At 41.4% G+C, this 13,179-nt stretch overlaps 1 protein-coding gene across 3 annotated transcripts in view; it reads left to right on the top strand.

Moving 5' to 3' along the window:
* Positions 1-13,179, top strand: part of LOC138975395 (zinc finger protein 420-like) — a 41,443-nt gene that overhangs the window by 11,739 nt on the left and 16,525 nt on the right. For 2 of the 3 annotated variants that reach the window (XM_070348062.1, XM_070348061.1), the window contains exons 2-3: positions 2,837-3,183; positions 5,244-12,400. In XM_070348062.1, the coding sequence (XP_070204163.1) occupies positions 3,090-3,183; positions 5,244-7,549 (2,400 nt within the window). In that variant the 5' untranslated portion in view covers positions 2,837-3,089 and the 3' untranslated portion in view covers positions 7,550-12,400. Of the gene's footprint in view, positions 1-2,836; positions 3,184-5,243; positions 12,401-13,179 lie in introns of those variants that run through there. The other variant, XR_011458639.1, reaches the window with a different exon arrangement.

The following is a 13,179-nucleotide window of genomic DNA, read 5'->3' as shown; positions in this document are numbered from 1 at the left end:
AAGCATTACAGATGGTCAGACAAACCAGAAGAGTTGTCCTCCAATGGATACCAGCACACTGTGGGATACCAGGAAATGAAAGGGCAGATGAGCTGGCGAAAGAAGGAGCCGTGGAAGACCAACATGAAAACAGTGTCAGCTTTAGTGAGCAGAAGACAATCATCAAGGCATTGATGAGGCCAAGGACAAACAGAGATGACTACCACACAATGTCCAGAGAGCAGCAAGTCAACCTCATCAGGCTGCGTACTGGCCACAACAGGCTCAATGCTCACATGAACCGAAAGTTCAAGCTGGCGCCATCACCAACCTGTGCCTGCGGTCAAGAAGACCAAACAGCGGAACACATCTTACAGCGATGTCCCTTACTAGATGAGGAACGAAAAGAAGTGTGGCCGTCACCAACTCCCTTGCAGACCAAACTATACGGCAGTCGTCAGGAGTTGGAGAAAACGACAACATTTATCACCAGTGCTGGACTGATTGTGTAACCTCTGCGAACGCCAGGAAGAAGAAGAAGATCATGGGCCATCATGACTTGTATCATTTTACATCGCATTCTAAGAAAGAGCAGAATTCTCACTATGCGCGCGGTACATTTCTAGAATCGCGTAGCGCAAAGTTGGAAATCCTACAATGGCGGCCATTGTTGGAATTCCAACAAAGCGCAGGTCATTTCCGGAAAAGCGCCGATGACGAGATGGGTCGCAACACTATCACAGAAAGACCAAGTAGTCTTTCTGTGATAGTAGTAGTCCAGTGGACGATACCTTCCGCCTGTGGTCGAACATTACCCTGTGCATAGTTCTGGTCTGAACTTGCTTTATCTTCTTTTGTCTGGCCAGATAGCCTGCGCAAAAGCTCGGAAGCGCATGGTTTGGTATGCAGTCTAGAGGGGTCTGACTAAAGACTACGCGACCTTGCACTACCTTGCGCGGCCTCAAACTAAAGCATGTACATGTAATATTTTTATATATCTAGTATCTTCACATTATCATACTTTGTACTTAGTTTAATCCCGCAGTGGGGCACTGCGGTTATGAAATTAAAGGCCCCTCCTGTTTTTGGAACCGCAGGAGCTTTCTAGTTTGCTGTTAGGTAGATTTTTGGTTCCTCTTTCCTGTCATGCTCTCTTTTTCTTCATGAATTCTTTTCTTTTTTCTGCCTTCTTGCTCATTCACCTGTATTTTTTCCAAAAATCTCTTCTCTTGCCGCTTGTCTCGCGATTCATGTATAGTTTAATCTGTTAGTGTTCTGATGTAAGTCCAGCAGTAGATAGGTTAAGCCTATTTTAACATACTGGAAACTGGTAATCTTCCAGTAGGTATTAATTTAGTTTTACTAAAGCCTGCTGGGACACAAGTAATGGGTTAGTGCATTTGTAAACAGGAATCGCTTGACAAGTGGCCCCCTTCATCCCCCCCTTCCTCGTCCTGATATGGCTCTGCGTAGTCGGCTGGACGTTAAGCAACAAATAAACAAACAAACAAACTTAGTTTTAAGTCAGAGAAATAAAACATACGGAAGTTATGGTGCATTTTTGAAGAGCTAGCGAGCGAAAGTGCAATCATCGGATACCTGCGTCCGACCATGTTCGCATTGTTTTTAGAATCGCAGGCACGACCATGCACTAAAGTATGGTTGTGTAATATTCTTATATATCTAGTATCTTCACAACATCAGCTGCCATGACACCGAGTTTTAAGTCACAAAAATAAAAAAAATTAAGGGAGTAATGATGTAGGCCTATTTTCGAAGAGCTAGCCAATGAAAGTGCAAGCCGAGGATTTCTGCCTCGGATTTAAAAAACAAAAACAATTAAAAAAAACAACTTCTTTTACCAAATTTTTCCTAATGTGGGGGGTTTACTTTATAACACAACCAACACTATTTTTAATAAAAATTTTGAGCGGAAGGTCAGGCAGAAAATTTGATCAAGTGACCTGCATTGTTTTTGGAAGTGAATATATATGGTCGGACGCTGAACCACGATGCTTTCACTTTCACTCGATAGCTTGTTGCAAAATACATCATAACTCCCTTATTTTTTATTTCTGTGACTTAAAACTTGGTATAAAGTCAGATAATGTAAAGATAATATATAAATAAAAATATTACATGCACATGCTTTAGTTTGAGGCCGCGCAAGGTAGTGCAAGGTTGCGTGCGGTCGCGTAGTCTTTAGTCAGACCGGTCTAGAGACATTCAAAAGATGGAAGGGGGTGAGCCACGAGGGTTCGCAGTGGTGGGGGTGAAGGGCTTGTGTTTACTCTTCGCCGCCCCAATGTTGGTGTGTCAAGGTGCACTCAGTCACCAACGATAGCGTGAAGTTACACCCTTTTACTGTTTTAGTCCCTGTCTATTATCTTCCCCTGACCCAAGTTGTGTCTCCCGCCAGGTGTGTATGGAGGCTGGTCTCTGATTCATTGATTGTTTGAACGGGTGCGCGCAAGAGTCAGAATGATAGCTTGTGTGCGGACGCACGCGGCCTTGCACTACCTTGCGCTACCAAACTAAAGCATGTACAGTGCAGTGGAGTCCGGGTACAACGAATCTCAAGGGAGATAGATTTTAGTTCGTTATATCAGTAATTCAGTAATAATAAATATTATTGAATTGATGAAATCGAACAACACACAATAGGTTTTTTTAAATTTTTATCAATATCATTAAATCATATTACAAAGTTAAAAGTTTAAAATATAAGATGAAGCATGAGAGAGAGAGAGAGAGAGAGAGAGAGAGAGAGAGAGAGAGAGAGAGAGAGAGAGAGAGAGAGAGAGAGAGAGATTTTCTCTGCTTCTTTAAATTACTGAATTTCGTTTTTTCTACACAGCATTGCTTTGAAAGCTGATCAGCTATGGACCTGCAAGTGCAACGCCTTGAAGAGAGAGCAGCTATCATTGGCCAACACCTCGAACAGTGAACAGTAGCGCCGTGAACAGTCAGGAATTGTCAGCGCGTTGAATAGTGAACGATCATGAATTGTCAGCGCCTTGAACAGTGAACAACAGTCAGCGCCTTAAACAGTGAACAACAGTCAGCGCCTTGAACAGTGAACAGTCAGGGCCCATGCTTCTCCCAACAGCATGGAGGAAGGAGACACAGCTCTTCTCTCAGATGTCAAGATAGAAATTGATGTCGCAGAAGAGTGTTGTGACATCATTGAAACACATGCATATGGTAAGGCCAATGAAATATTATGGGGTGGGGGAAGGGAAGGGGAATGGTTGACGTTGTTGGTGGGGGTCGGCTTTGGTGGCACCTCCAGACCTGTGCACATCTACGGTTTCTCTGTAATTTCTCCGATTTTTATATGCAGAATGCTACGGATTTGTAATTAAAATTCCGAAATTCCAATGTTTTACTCAACAAAAATGCCGGCACGGTTGGCCTAGTGGTAAGGTGTCCGCCCCGTGATCGGGAGGTCGTGGGTTCGAACCCCGGCCGGGTCATACCTAAGACTTTAAAATTGGCAATCTAGTGGCTGCTCCGCCTGGCGTCTGGCATTATGGGGTTAGTGCTAGGACTGGTTGGTCCGGTGTCAGAATAATGTGACTGGGTGAGACATGAAGGATGTGCTGCGACTTCTGTCTTGTGTGGCGCACGTTATATATGTCAAAGCAGCACCGCCCTAATGGCCCTTCGTGGTTGGCTGGGCGTTAAGCAAACAAACAAACAAACTCAACAAAAATTGTTTTTGTACTTTTTTCTGTTTTAAGATGTTTTGACCAATTAGTTGGCCGTTGCGCTGAAAAGGCGTTTTACGATTTACCGGAAGTGCGCATGTTCTCAGCATTGAGTCTTTGTTCTTAGACTTAGTTCGTCCAGCGTCTGCTTGGCAACTTGTGATTGAAGTGAAACATTGAAAAGAAAAGCAAAAAAAGAGTGCGAGATTCGGATAGTGAAGAGGAGACACCAGCTCTGTCACCAAAGAAGAAAACAGCACAACAGTGCTGGAAGTCCAGTTATTCTCAAGACAACCTGGAGATCGTAAAATCCAGCGAAGGAGACCAATACGAATTATGTCTTGAACTGTCTTTACAGCTTACTAAGTCTGAAACATTTTAAAAACTACTGAAATTTGGTTTGTTTTCTACTGATGAGCGTTTTGAGTGTGCACAGGTCTGCACCTCCCATCGTTTGAAGGAGGTGTGGAGAGGGATAAATAGACACAGAAAGGACTGGCTGACTAATATAATTCTTTAATATAAATAGACACAGAAAGGACTGGCTGACCAATATAATTATTCAATAGACACAGAAAGGACTGGCTGACTAATATAATTCTTTAATATAAATAGACACAGAAAGGACTGGCTGACCAATATAATTATTCAATTACACATTAACATGCTTCCATTTGAAACTTCGAGGTCTTCATCGGGGATTGACGCCCGACCAAAGGTAATTGAAGCCCGACGGAGCGAGAGAAGTTTCAAATGGAAGCGTGTTAATGTTATTGTAATTCAATCTGACGACGATCTCTTTCCTGCTTTCATGCGATGGTAAACAGACAGAATTGGTTCTGTTCTGTTTACACACTACTTTCAGTCCACCTACCTGCAATGGTCAAATCCCAAGAAATATGTCTCTGTATTCCTATAGTATCACTCTGCTCCTGTTTTGTTTTCTTTCACATACATTTTCCCTTCTTTTTTGACGGGTTTCTGGACAGCAAACTCAAAACAAAAGCGATCTTTGGAATTGACTGACGTAGTCCGAAAGAATTCATGCATCAACTTACGTCACGTATTCGGCGTCATCACTTCGCATACCTTATGGTCTCGGTATTTCGTTGGTAGTTCATATTTCCTACTTGTAAAATGACCCTCAAAGCTAACCGAGACTAGTTGAGGTTGTATCAATGCGCCTCGCCAGCAGGTTGTTAATGGCTTTTTTAGCGAGTGGTTATCGACAGTTAATGACCGGTAATTTTTAATGAGTTGGGGCATTCTGACCAATCACAGGATCTGTTTCATTAAAACGCCAACTCGATTGAATTACAATATAAATTGACACAGAAAGGACTGGCTGACAAATATAATTATTGAGGTTGCCAGCAGGGGCGGTGAGTCAGGAACTTGACACAGTTTAAACTTTACTGAGTGCTGCTTGTGAAATTGCCTGCTCCTGCTTTCTGGTATGTTTAATTTGCAAGCAGGAAACGTGAGGAAAAGTTGATGCTATTATCGGATCATAATCAGCATATTATATGACTTGCTTTTGCTTTCATTTCCCAGTTCCAATCAGAGGGGTTGTTGCCACAGACAACGCAGCTACCATGCCTACAGTACCGACATTGGAAGGACAGGCTGCAGACAGCGCCCACAGTGATACCTGGCTAAAACAAGAGGAACATGCAAGTACTGAGTACTGGCTGAAACAAGAGGTACAATCCAGTACTGAGCGTGATACCAGGCTGAAACAAGAGGTACAATCCAGTACCGAGTGTGATACCTGGCTGAAACAAGAGGTACAATCAAGTACTGAGTGTGATACCTGGCTGAAACAAGAGGTACAATCCAGTACCGAGTGTGATACCTGGCTGAAACAAGAGGTACAATCCAGTACTGAGCGTGATACCTGGCTGAAACAAGAGGTACAATCAAGTACTGAGTGTGATACCTGGCTGAAACAAGAGGTACAATCCAGTACTGAGTGTGATACCTGGCTGAAACAAAAGAAACACTCAAATACTGAGTGTGATAGCTTGCTAAAACAAAAGGAACATGCAAGTACTGAGTGTGATACCTTGCTGAAACAAAAGGAACATGCAAGTACTGAGTGTGATATCTTACTGAAACAAAAGGAACATGCAAGTACTGAGTGTGATACCTTGCTGAAACAAAAGGAACATGCAAGTACTGACTGTAATGGTGGGGTCAAATATTTTCATCTGATACGAAGCATGATATCAAGCCCGACAGCGAAAAAAAATGAATTTACAGAGTGTGCTAAACCTACGCAGTCTGGACATTTCAAGCAACCCATTGTAACTCATACTGGAGAGAAAAACTATGCTTGTACAGAATGTGGGTTTCAGTTCACACTATCTGAAAATTTAAAGGAACACATGTTGACACACATAGGAGTGAACAAGTATGCTTGTACAGAGTGTGATGCTAGGTTCGCACAATCTCATGCGTTGAACCGACACATGTTAATACACACAGGAGTGAAAAAGTATGCTTGTACAGAGTGTGATTCTAGGTTTGCACGGTCTAGTCAGAAGAAGCAACATATGTTAACTCACACAGGAGTGAAAAATTATGCATGTACAGAATGTGATTCTAGGTTCACAACTTCTGGTGATGTGAATCGGCACATATTAACAAACACAGGAGTGAAAAGGTATGCATGTACAGAGTGTAATGCTAGGTTCGCAAGGTCTGGTCAAATGAAGGAACACATGTTAATACACACAGGAGTGAAAAAGTATGCATGTACAGAGTGTGATTCTAGGTTTACACGGTCTAGTCATAGTAAGCAACATATGTTAACTCACACAGGAGTAAAAAATTATGCATGTACAGAGTGTGATGCTAGGTTCGCACAATCTCATGCGTTGAACCGACACATGTTAATACACACAGGAGTGAAAAAGCATGCTTGTACAGAATGTGATTCTAGGTTCACAACTTCTGGTGATGTGAATCGGCACATGTTAACACACACAGGAGTAAAAAGGTATACATGTACAGAGTGTGATGCTAGGTTCGCACAATCTTCTGTGTTGAACCGCCACATGTTAATACACAAAGGAGTGAAAAAGTATGCTTGTACAGAGTGTGATGCTAGGTTCGCACTATCTCATGCGTTGAACCAACACATGTTAACACACACAGGAGTGAAAAATTATTCATGTACAGAATGTGATTCAAGGTTCACATCTTCTGGTGATGTGAATCGGCACATGTTAACACACACAAGAGTGAAAAGGTATGCATGTACAGAGTGTAATGCTAGGTTCGCAAGGTCTGGTCAAATGAAGGAACACATGTTAATACACACAGGAGTGAAAAAGTATGCATGTACAGAGTGTGATTCTAGGTTTACACGGTTTAGTCATAGGAAGCAACACATGTTAACTCACACAGGAGTAAAAAAATATGCATGTACAGAGTGTGATTCTAGGTTTGCACGGTCTAGTCATATGAAGCAACACATGTTAATACACACAGGAGTGAGAAGGTATGCATGTACAGAGTGTGATGCAAGGTTCGCAAGGTCTAGTCAAATGAAGGAACACATGTTAACTCACACAGGAGGGAAAAAATATGCATGTACAGAGTGTGATTCTAGGTTTACACGGTCTAGTCAAATGAAGGAACACATGTTAATACACACAGGAGTAAAAAATTATGCATGTACAGAGTGTGATTCTAGGTTTGCACGGTCAAGTCATATGAAGCAACACATGTTAACGCACACAGGAGTTAAAAAGTATGAATGTGCAGAGTGTAATGCTAGGTTCTTAAGGTATGGTCAAATGAAGGAACACGTGTTAACACACACAGGAGTAAAAACGTATGCATGTACAGAGTGAGATTCCAGGTTTACTCATTTTAATCAAATGAAGTAACACATGTTAACGCACACAGGAGTGAAAAAGTATGCATGTACAGAGTGTGATTCTATGTTTACACAGTCTAGTCATATTGAAGCAACGCATGTTAAAATGCACAGGATTAAAAAAGTATTCATTTACAGAATGTTGTGCTAGTTTCCCAAAGTCTAGTGATGTGGAACAACACATGTTAACACATTCAGGAGTGACAAGTATGAGTGTACTGAGTGTGGTGCTTGGGACTCACGTTCCATGATCCTGTAGTGTGAAGCGGCACATGTAAACACTAACAGTATGAATGTACAGAGTGTGATGCTTGGTTTTTATTGTTTGTGATACACACACAGAAGTGAAAATGAATTCATGTACAGAGTGTGATGCTATGTTTACACAGTTAGGAGCTTTGAGGCGACATAACTATGTTGAACAAAAACAGGAGTAAAAAGTATGGACGTACTGTACAGAGTGGGGTGCTAGGTTGACACGGTCTAGTGATGTTAAGCGGCACATGTTTGTACATTCAGGAGTGAAAAAAGTATGCAATTACAGAGGGTGATGCTAGGTTCACACGTTCCAGTTTACAGTCTAGTGGTGTGAAGTGTCACATGTTATTGTTAACACACAGGAGTGGCAAAGAATGCATGTACAGAGTGTGATTCTAGGTTCATACTCCAATCATATGTTATTGTAACCTTAAGATAATACCTGCTTAACCTTCACTGGATCACGCGTTGGACTACACAGTCCGGATGATGTGGGTCGTGTACGACCCATGCTTTTCAAAGAAGGACTCAACGTAAAAAGTATGGGTCGTACACGACCCATGCCATCCGAATAGGGATAAACGTTTTGCCGCTTCTTTGCAGAGTATGGGTCGTACACAACCCACGCCATCCGAATAAGGATAAACAACGTAAAATTCCTTACGTAATTCCATATGGGTCGTCCACGACCCACATCAACCGGACTGTGTAGTTCAAATTACGTCATCGTTTATTTGTTTGTTTACAAAGACAATCTTTTAAAAGTTGGGCAATGGAAAGTTCGTATGGTGTTTGGAGATTACATGAAGTCTCATTTAAAAACTCGAAAGAGTTTCAGAGATAAAGACGATTTTGTAAGACTCTGGGTCGTCCACGACCCACGAAGCACGGTGAAGGTTAATGTTTAATGTAATATTTTAACATTGTTATTATATTGTTGAACATATCAGAAATATAGAGTTATAAATTGGGGGTAACAAGTAGTAAAATTAAATCAAATAAAATTAAAATTAAAATGTACATTTTGTAAAATTGTGACCAACTTTGCCGACCATAGCCGACACAATGTCTCTGTTTTGTCTTTAATGAATTATGAACTATGTCTGCTGTGGTTTTGTTTCAAAATTAACACATAGTTGATATTACGCCGACTCCCGAGGCAGACAAGTGGCCATATATGAGACAATAAGCGCAAGGGAGATAAATATGTGCTGAGGCCGTTGTAATGTTGAATTATTTCCCTTTGGCCATCTCTCTCTCTCTCTCTCTCTCTCTCTCTCTCTCTCTCTCTCTCTCTCTCTCTCTCTCTCTCTCTCTCTCTCTCTCTCTCTGTTTTGACCGCTCTCTGCCTTTTGCTCACTCTCTTTATTTTTACAAAAGCGCCAAAACTTGGAATCTAATTTGATCTCTCAAAGTTAAAAATCAAACTATTACAGAAGTACTATTACAGAAGTACAAAATCTTATTTTTTAGTTACATTTTGCTGGGTACTGCTTAACGAAGTTACTTGTAACTTTAATAAATGCCTTATTAATGTTATGAATAACATATTATTTCAGTATTGCAAAGTGGTGTTGATAGTGTCGAATGTAAACAGAACAGCCTCAAACGCCATCTTTGGTTTACGAAACGTCAACTGTCTAAAAATAGCCCAAGTCCTGGAGAACTGTTGCTAAACAATGCAATAAAGAATTAATTATTTCTCGTAATTGGTAAGGACTTCAAACCTAAAACTTTGCAGGGAGCTTAATTTATACATCCCCGCAACGATGGGAAAAGCCCTGGAAGTATTTAAATTAATTAAATAGGACTATGTCAGCCTTTAATACAGGTCAAATAGGAACCCGATCTTCAGGATTGTTATGCAGAATGCTTAAAGGCACAGTAAGCTTCCCATAAACCATCACAGATACTGTCAGGCTTTTACACACAGTACAAACACCCTTCCATTTGAACGCTCACCAAACGGGAACATCCCAGGTGCCCAACGTAAAGAGCGAGCAATTTTCAAAGAATTAATTTTTCGGATTGAGACCATCTCAATCGGACCCATCCTGAACTCAGGTCAAAAATGAGTTACTTCCCTTCAACTGGCGATAGTCGTGGAGCGATAATTGTGCGTTTTGGTGCTAGACCTAACTTTTAAAATCTAAATAATAAATTGACAGCTTGTTACACAAACATCTTAAATTATAAAAGAATTATTTTTTCATCAAGACAAGATCAGTAAAATTCGAAGTTTTGAAAGTTTGAAAAAAGAAAAGCCCGGAAGCAGGGTCACGCAAGGTCGTGGTTTTCGTAGCAGACGACGGTTTATAGGCAATTAAAAGCCATCGCTCGAGTTCTTATGAACCACATTCGTTTGTTTCGTGAAAAGTCAGAGGTACATAATAACGTGCTATTGCAGATAAGCTCACAGCGAGCCGCATTCAAAATGCAAACTGACGACTGCATTGTGAAAAAGGGGAAACTGGATCACACGGGTTCACGATGGCTCAGGGGTAAGATAAACCACGCAAAAATAAATTCTTTGAAAATTGCTCGCTCTTTACGTAGGGCACCTAGGATGTTCCCGTTTGGTGAGCGTTCAAATCGAAGGGGGTTTGTACTGTGTGTAAAAGCCTGACAGTATCTGTGATGGTTTACGGGAGGCTTACTGTGCCTTTAAAAAAAAAGTGTGATATAGTGGAACCCCCCTTTTAAGACCTCCAAAAATCTAAGAAAATCAGGTCTTAAAAAGGATGGAGTCTTAAAATGGGGGTACATTTACAGAGGTTATGAACAAAAAGTCTGAGAAACAAGGTCTTAAAAGGGAGGAAGTCTTAAATTGGGGGGTCCTAATAGGGGGGTTCCACTGTATAATGAGTTACTTGTTACCGTTAGGTTTTTGTGATGTTTGTTATGGGGGCGAGGACGCCCCCATTCTATACGGATAGTTTCGAGGTTGACCATGGGCAGCGCCATTTTGTTGTGAAATACGTCATCAGTTTGTGTACACAGGAAGTTGTGACATCCGTCACCCTATGGGAGGGGTGACGTCAAAATTGTTCATCTGTAGAAAGTTGTGAAATCCGTCACCCTATGGGAGGGGTGACGTCAAAATTGGTCATCACAGAGTTTGTGTAACACAGGAAGTTGTGAAATACGTCACCCTATGGGAGGGGTGACGTCAAAATTGTTCAACAAAAACATGATATGTCGCATTGTGCAGGGTCAACTGCAACAAACTCAAACCGAGCCATTCATACCTAGCTGTATTTGAGTGACTTATATACCCGACATTTTTATTTCTTATTTTTAGCACAGGTGTAGCAAAAATCATGAACCAAAATGTTATTTATTTTCTAATTTAACATTTTTTTTACAAATATGACCATGGTCTTTTAAACATACAGTGACATTAAACATTGTTATGTTAAAAAAAAGAAAAAAGAAAAAAAGCTTTTGTGCACAAATCAGAAAATACATTGTACATTTTACCTACAGGCCAAACCGTGAGTGTCTGTGGCAAAGCCCGACCCAGGAAATTGCACTGATTTTATATTTAGATCAGAGAGAAATTGTCAAGAACAGGCGCTTGCATTTGGATGTGTCCAATGATAGTAGGTTTGGTTGTGATCAATCAGAATAATGTAGGAATAAAAATGTATGACAGTTTAGTATGATGACATGTAATTCACATATGCTGAAATATGATATTATACATCATGTAATATTATTATGGCTGTTGCCATGACCATGAAACCCAACAAAGGTTTAATGTAATGTAATTCAAAATACCAAAACCGAGCACCTATTAATCTCGTCTTTGCGCGTGAAGATTGAGGCCGTCTGCCAGCAGCGGTTAGGTCATACAGTGGAACCCCTCTCTAGCGACCTTTAAAATGTTGACAAAAATCGGTCCTTGTGGAGGGGGGTCCTTACAGAGGGAGGGGGGCGGAGTCAGGGGGCCACAAAGAAAGTCAGATTTAAAAAAAAAAGAAAACAGAGAAGTTTGAGTTGCTGACGACCGTTCTCTCTGAAAGCAAACTGCTTCGATTTCATGTTTGTCCTTGGTGTCCACCAGTTCTGGTGCATGTACTACCCTGGCCAAGTTTCCTCTCAAGACATCAAAGAGACCGCCCCAGTATACTCTACAGCCTCTGGGCGAACCACCTCTCATAGCTAAAACTGGGTCAATGACCCCTGGGAAGAAGGTCAGTGTCTATAAAATTTTACTCCTAGGCCTGCGGCCAGGGGGGGGGGGGGGGGAGTATACCGGTACCATTTGAGAATCAGACCAAATGAGAATTGAACCATTTGAGAACATCCTTTTTTTTCAATCACTACATCGAAGGCCTGCGGCCCGGGGTTCACAAGGGTTGGTTTGTTTGTTTGTTTCAAACCCACACCCATATACACACATTTCCCATTTAAACCATTTGTCGGCCCCCTGTCGATATTTATCGACTAAGTTCCTTGTTTTATCGTGGTTGGATGTTTCCCTCATGGACGAATGCTGATTATGAAAAAAACATGTATTGCTTATATCAATACCCTTGCAAATAAAAGACAATATCTGATATTTCCCTTCGCGCTCTCTCTCTCTTTACTTGTGTGTGTGTGAGAGTGTGTGTGTGTGTGTACGTACGCGTGTGTGTGAATGTATATGTGTGTGCGCCATGTATGTGTGTGTGTGTGTGTGTGAGTGCATGTGCGTTTGCATGTCATGGATGTGTATGTGTGTGCGCTATGTATGTTTGTGTGTGTGCGCGCCATGTGTGTGTGAGTGCATGTGCGTTTGCATGCCATGTGTATGTGTGTGTGTGCACTATGTATATATGTGTGTGTGTGTGTATACGCAGTGTGTGTGTGTGTGTGCGTGCGTGTGTCAGTGTATGTGTGCACCATGTGTGTGGTTGTGGGTGTGCATTTTGTCTGTGTACTTACGCACACACACACACATTGACACACACACAAATGTTGTTTTCGGTACGTTCGTGCACAAAGACGCTCTCAAGCATTCGCTTCAATCAGCAAACAAACCAATAAACTGGTAACACATAAGCAACAGATGCGTACAGTTGATGTTTATTTGTTAACTGACAATTGTTCAAGCTTCCAACGACTTTTTCTTACACCCTCATGCTCCTACATGACAACGTTACTGATCATCCAATGATAAAAATATATTCACTTTCAAGACAAAGTTTGATCGAGGCGATTAAAGGCACAGTACTTCCCGCGAAAACACATAAATTTGACCTGTGTCTAACCTGCTGTTATTTCTTTATTTGGGGTTTAACGTCGTTTTCAACCATTCAAGGTTATATCGCGACGGCCAACCCGCTGTTTAATTCTTGGATC

The sequence above is a fragment of the Littorina saxatilis genome, linkage group LG9 (genome assembly GCF_037325665.1).
Source record: "Littorina saxatilis isolate snail1 linkage group LG9, US_GU_Lsax_2.0, whole genome shotgun sequence".
Classification (NCBI taxonomy): Eukaryota; Metazoa; Mollusca; class Gastropoda; order Littorinimorpha; family Littorinidae; genus Littorina; species Littorina saxatilis.
The sequence above is the reverse complement of the archived record's forward strand: the minus strand, read 5'-3'. Positions and strand labels throughout refer to the sequence as shown.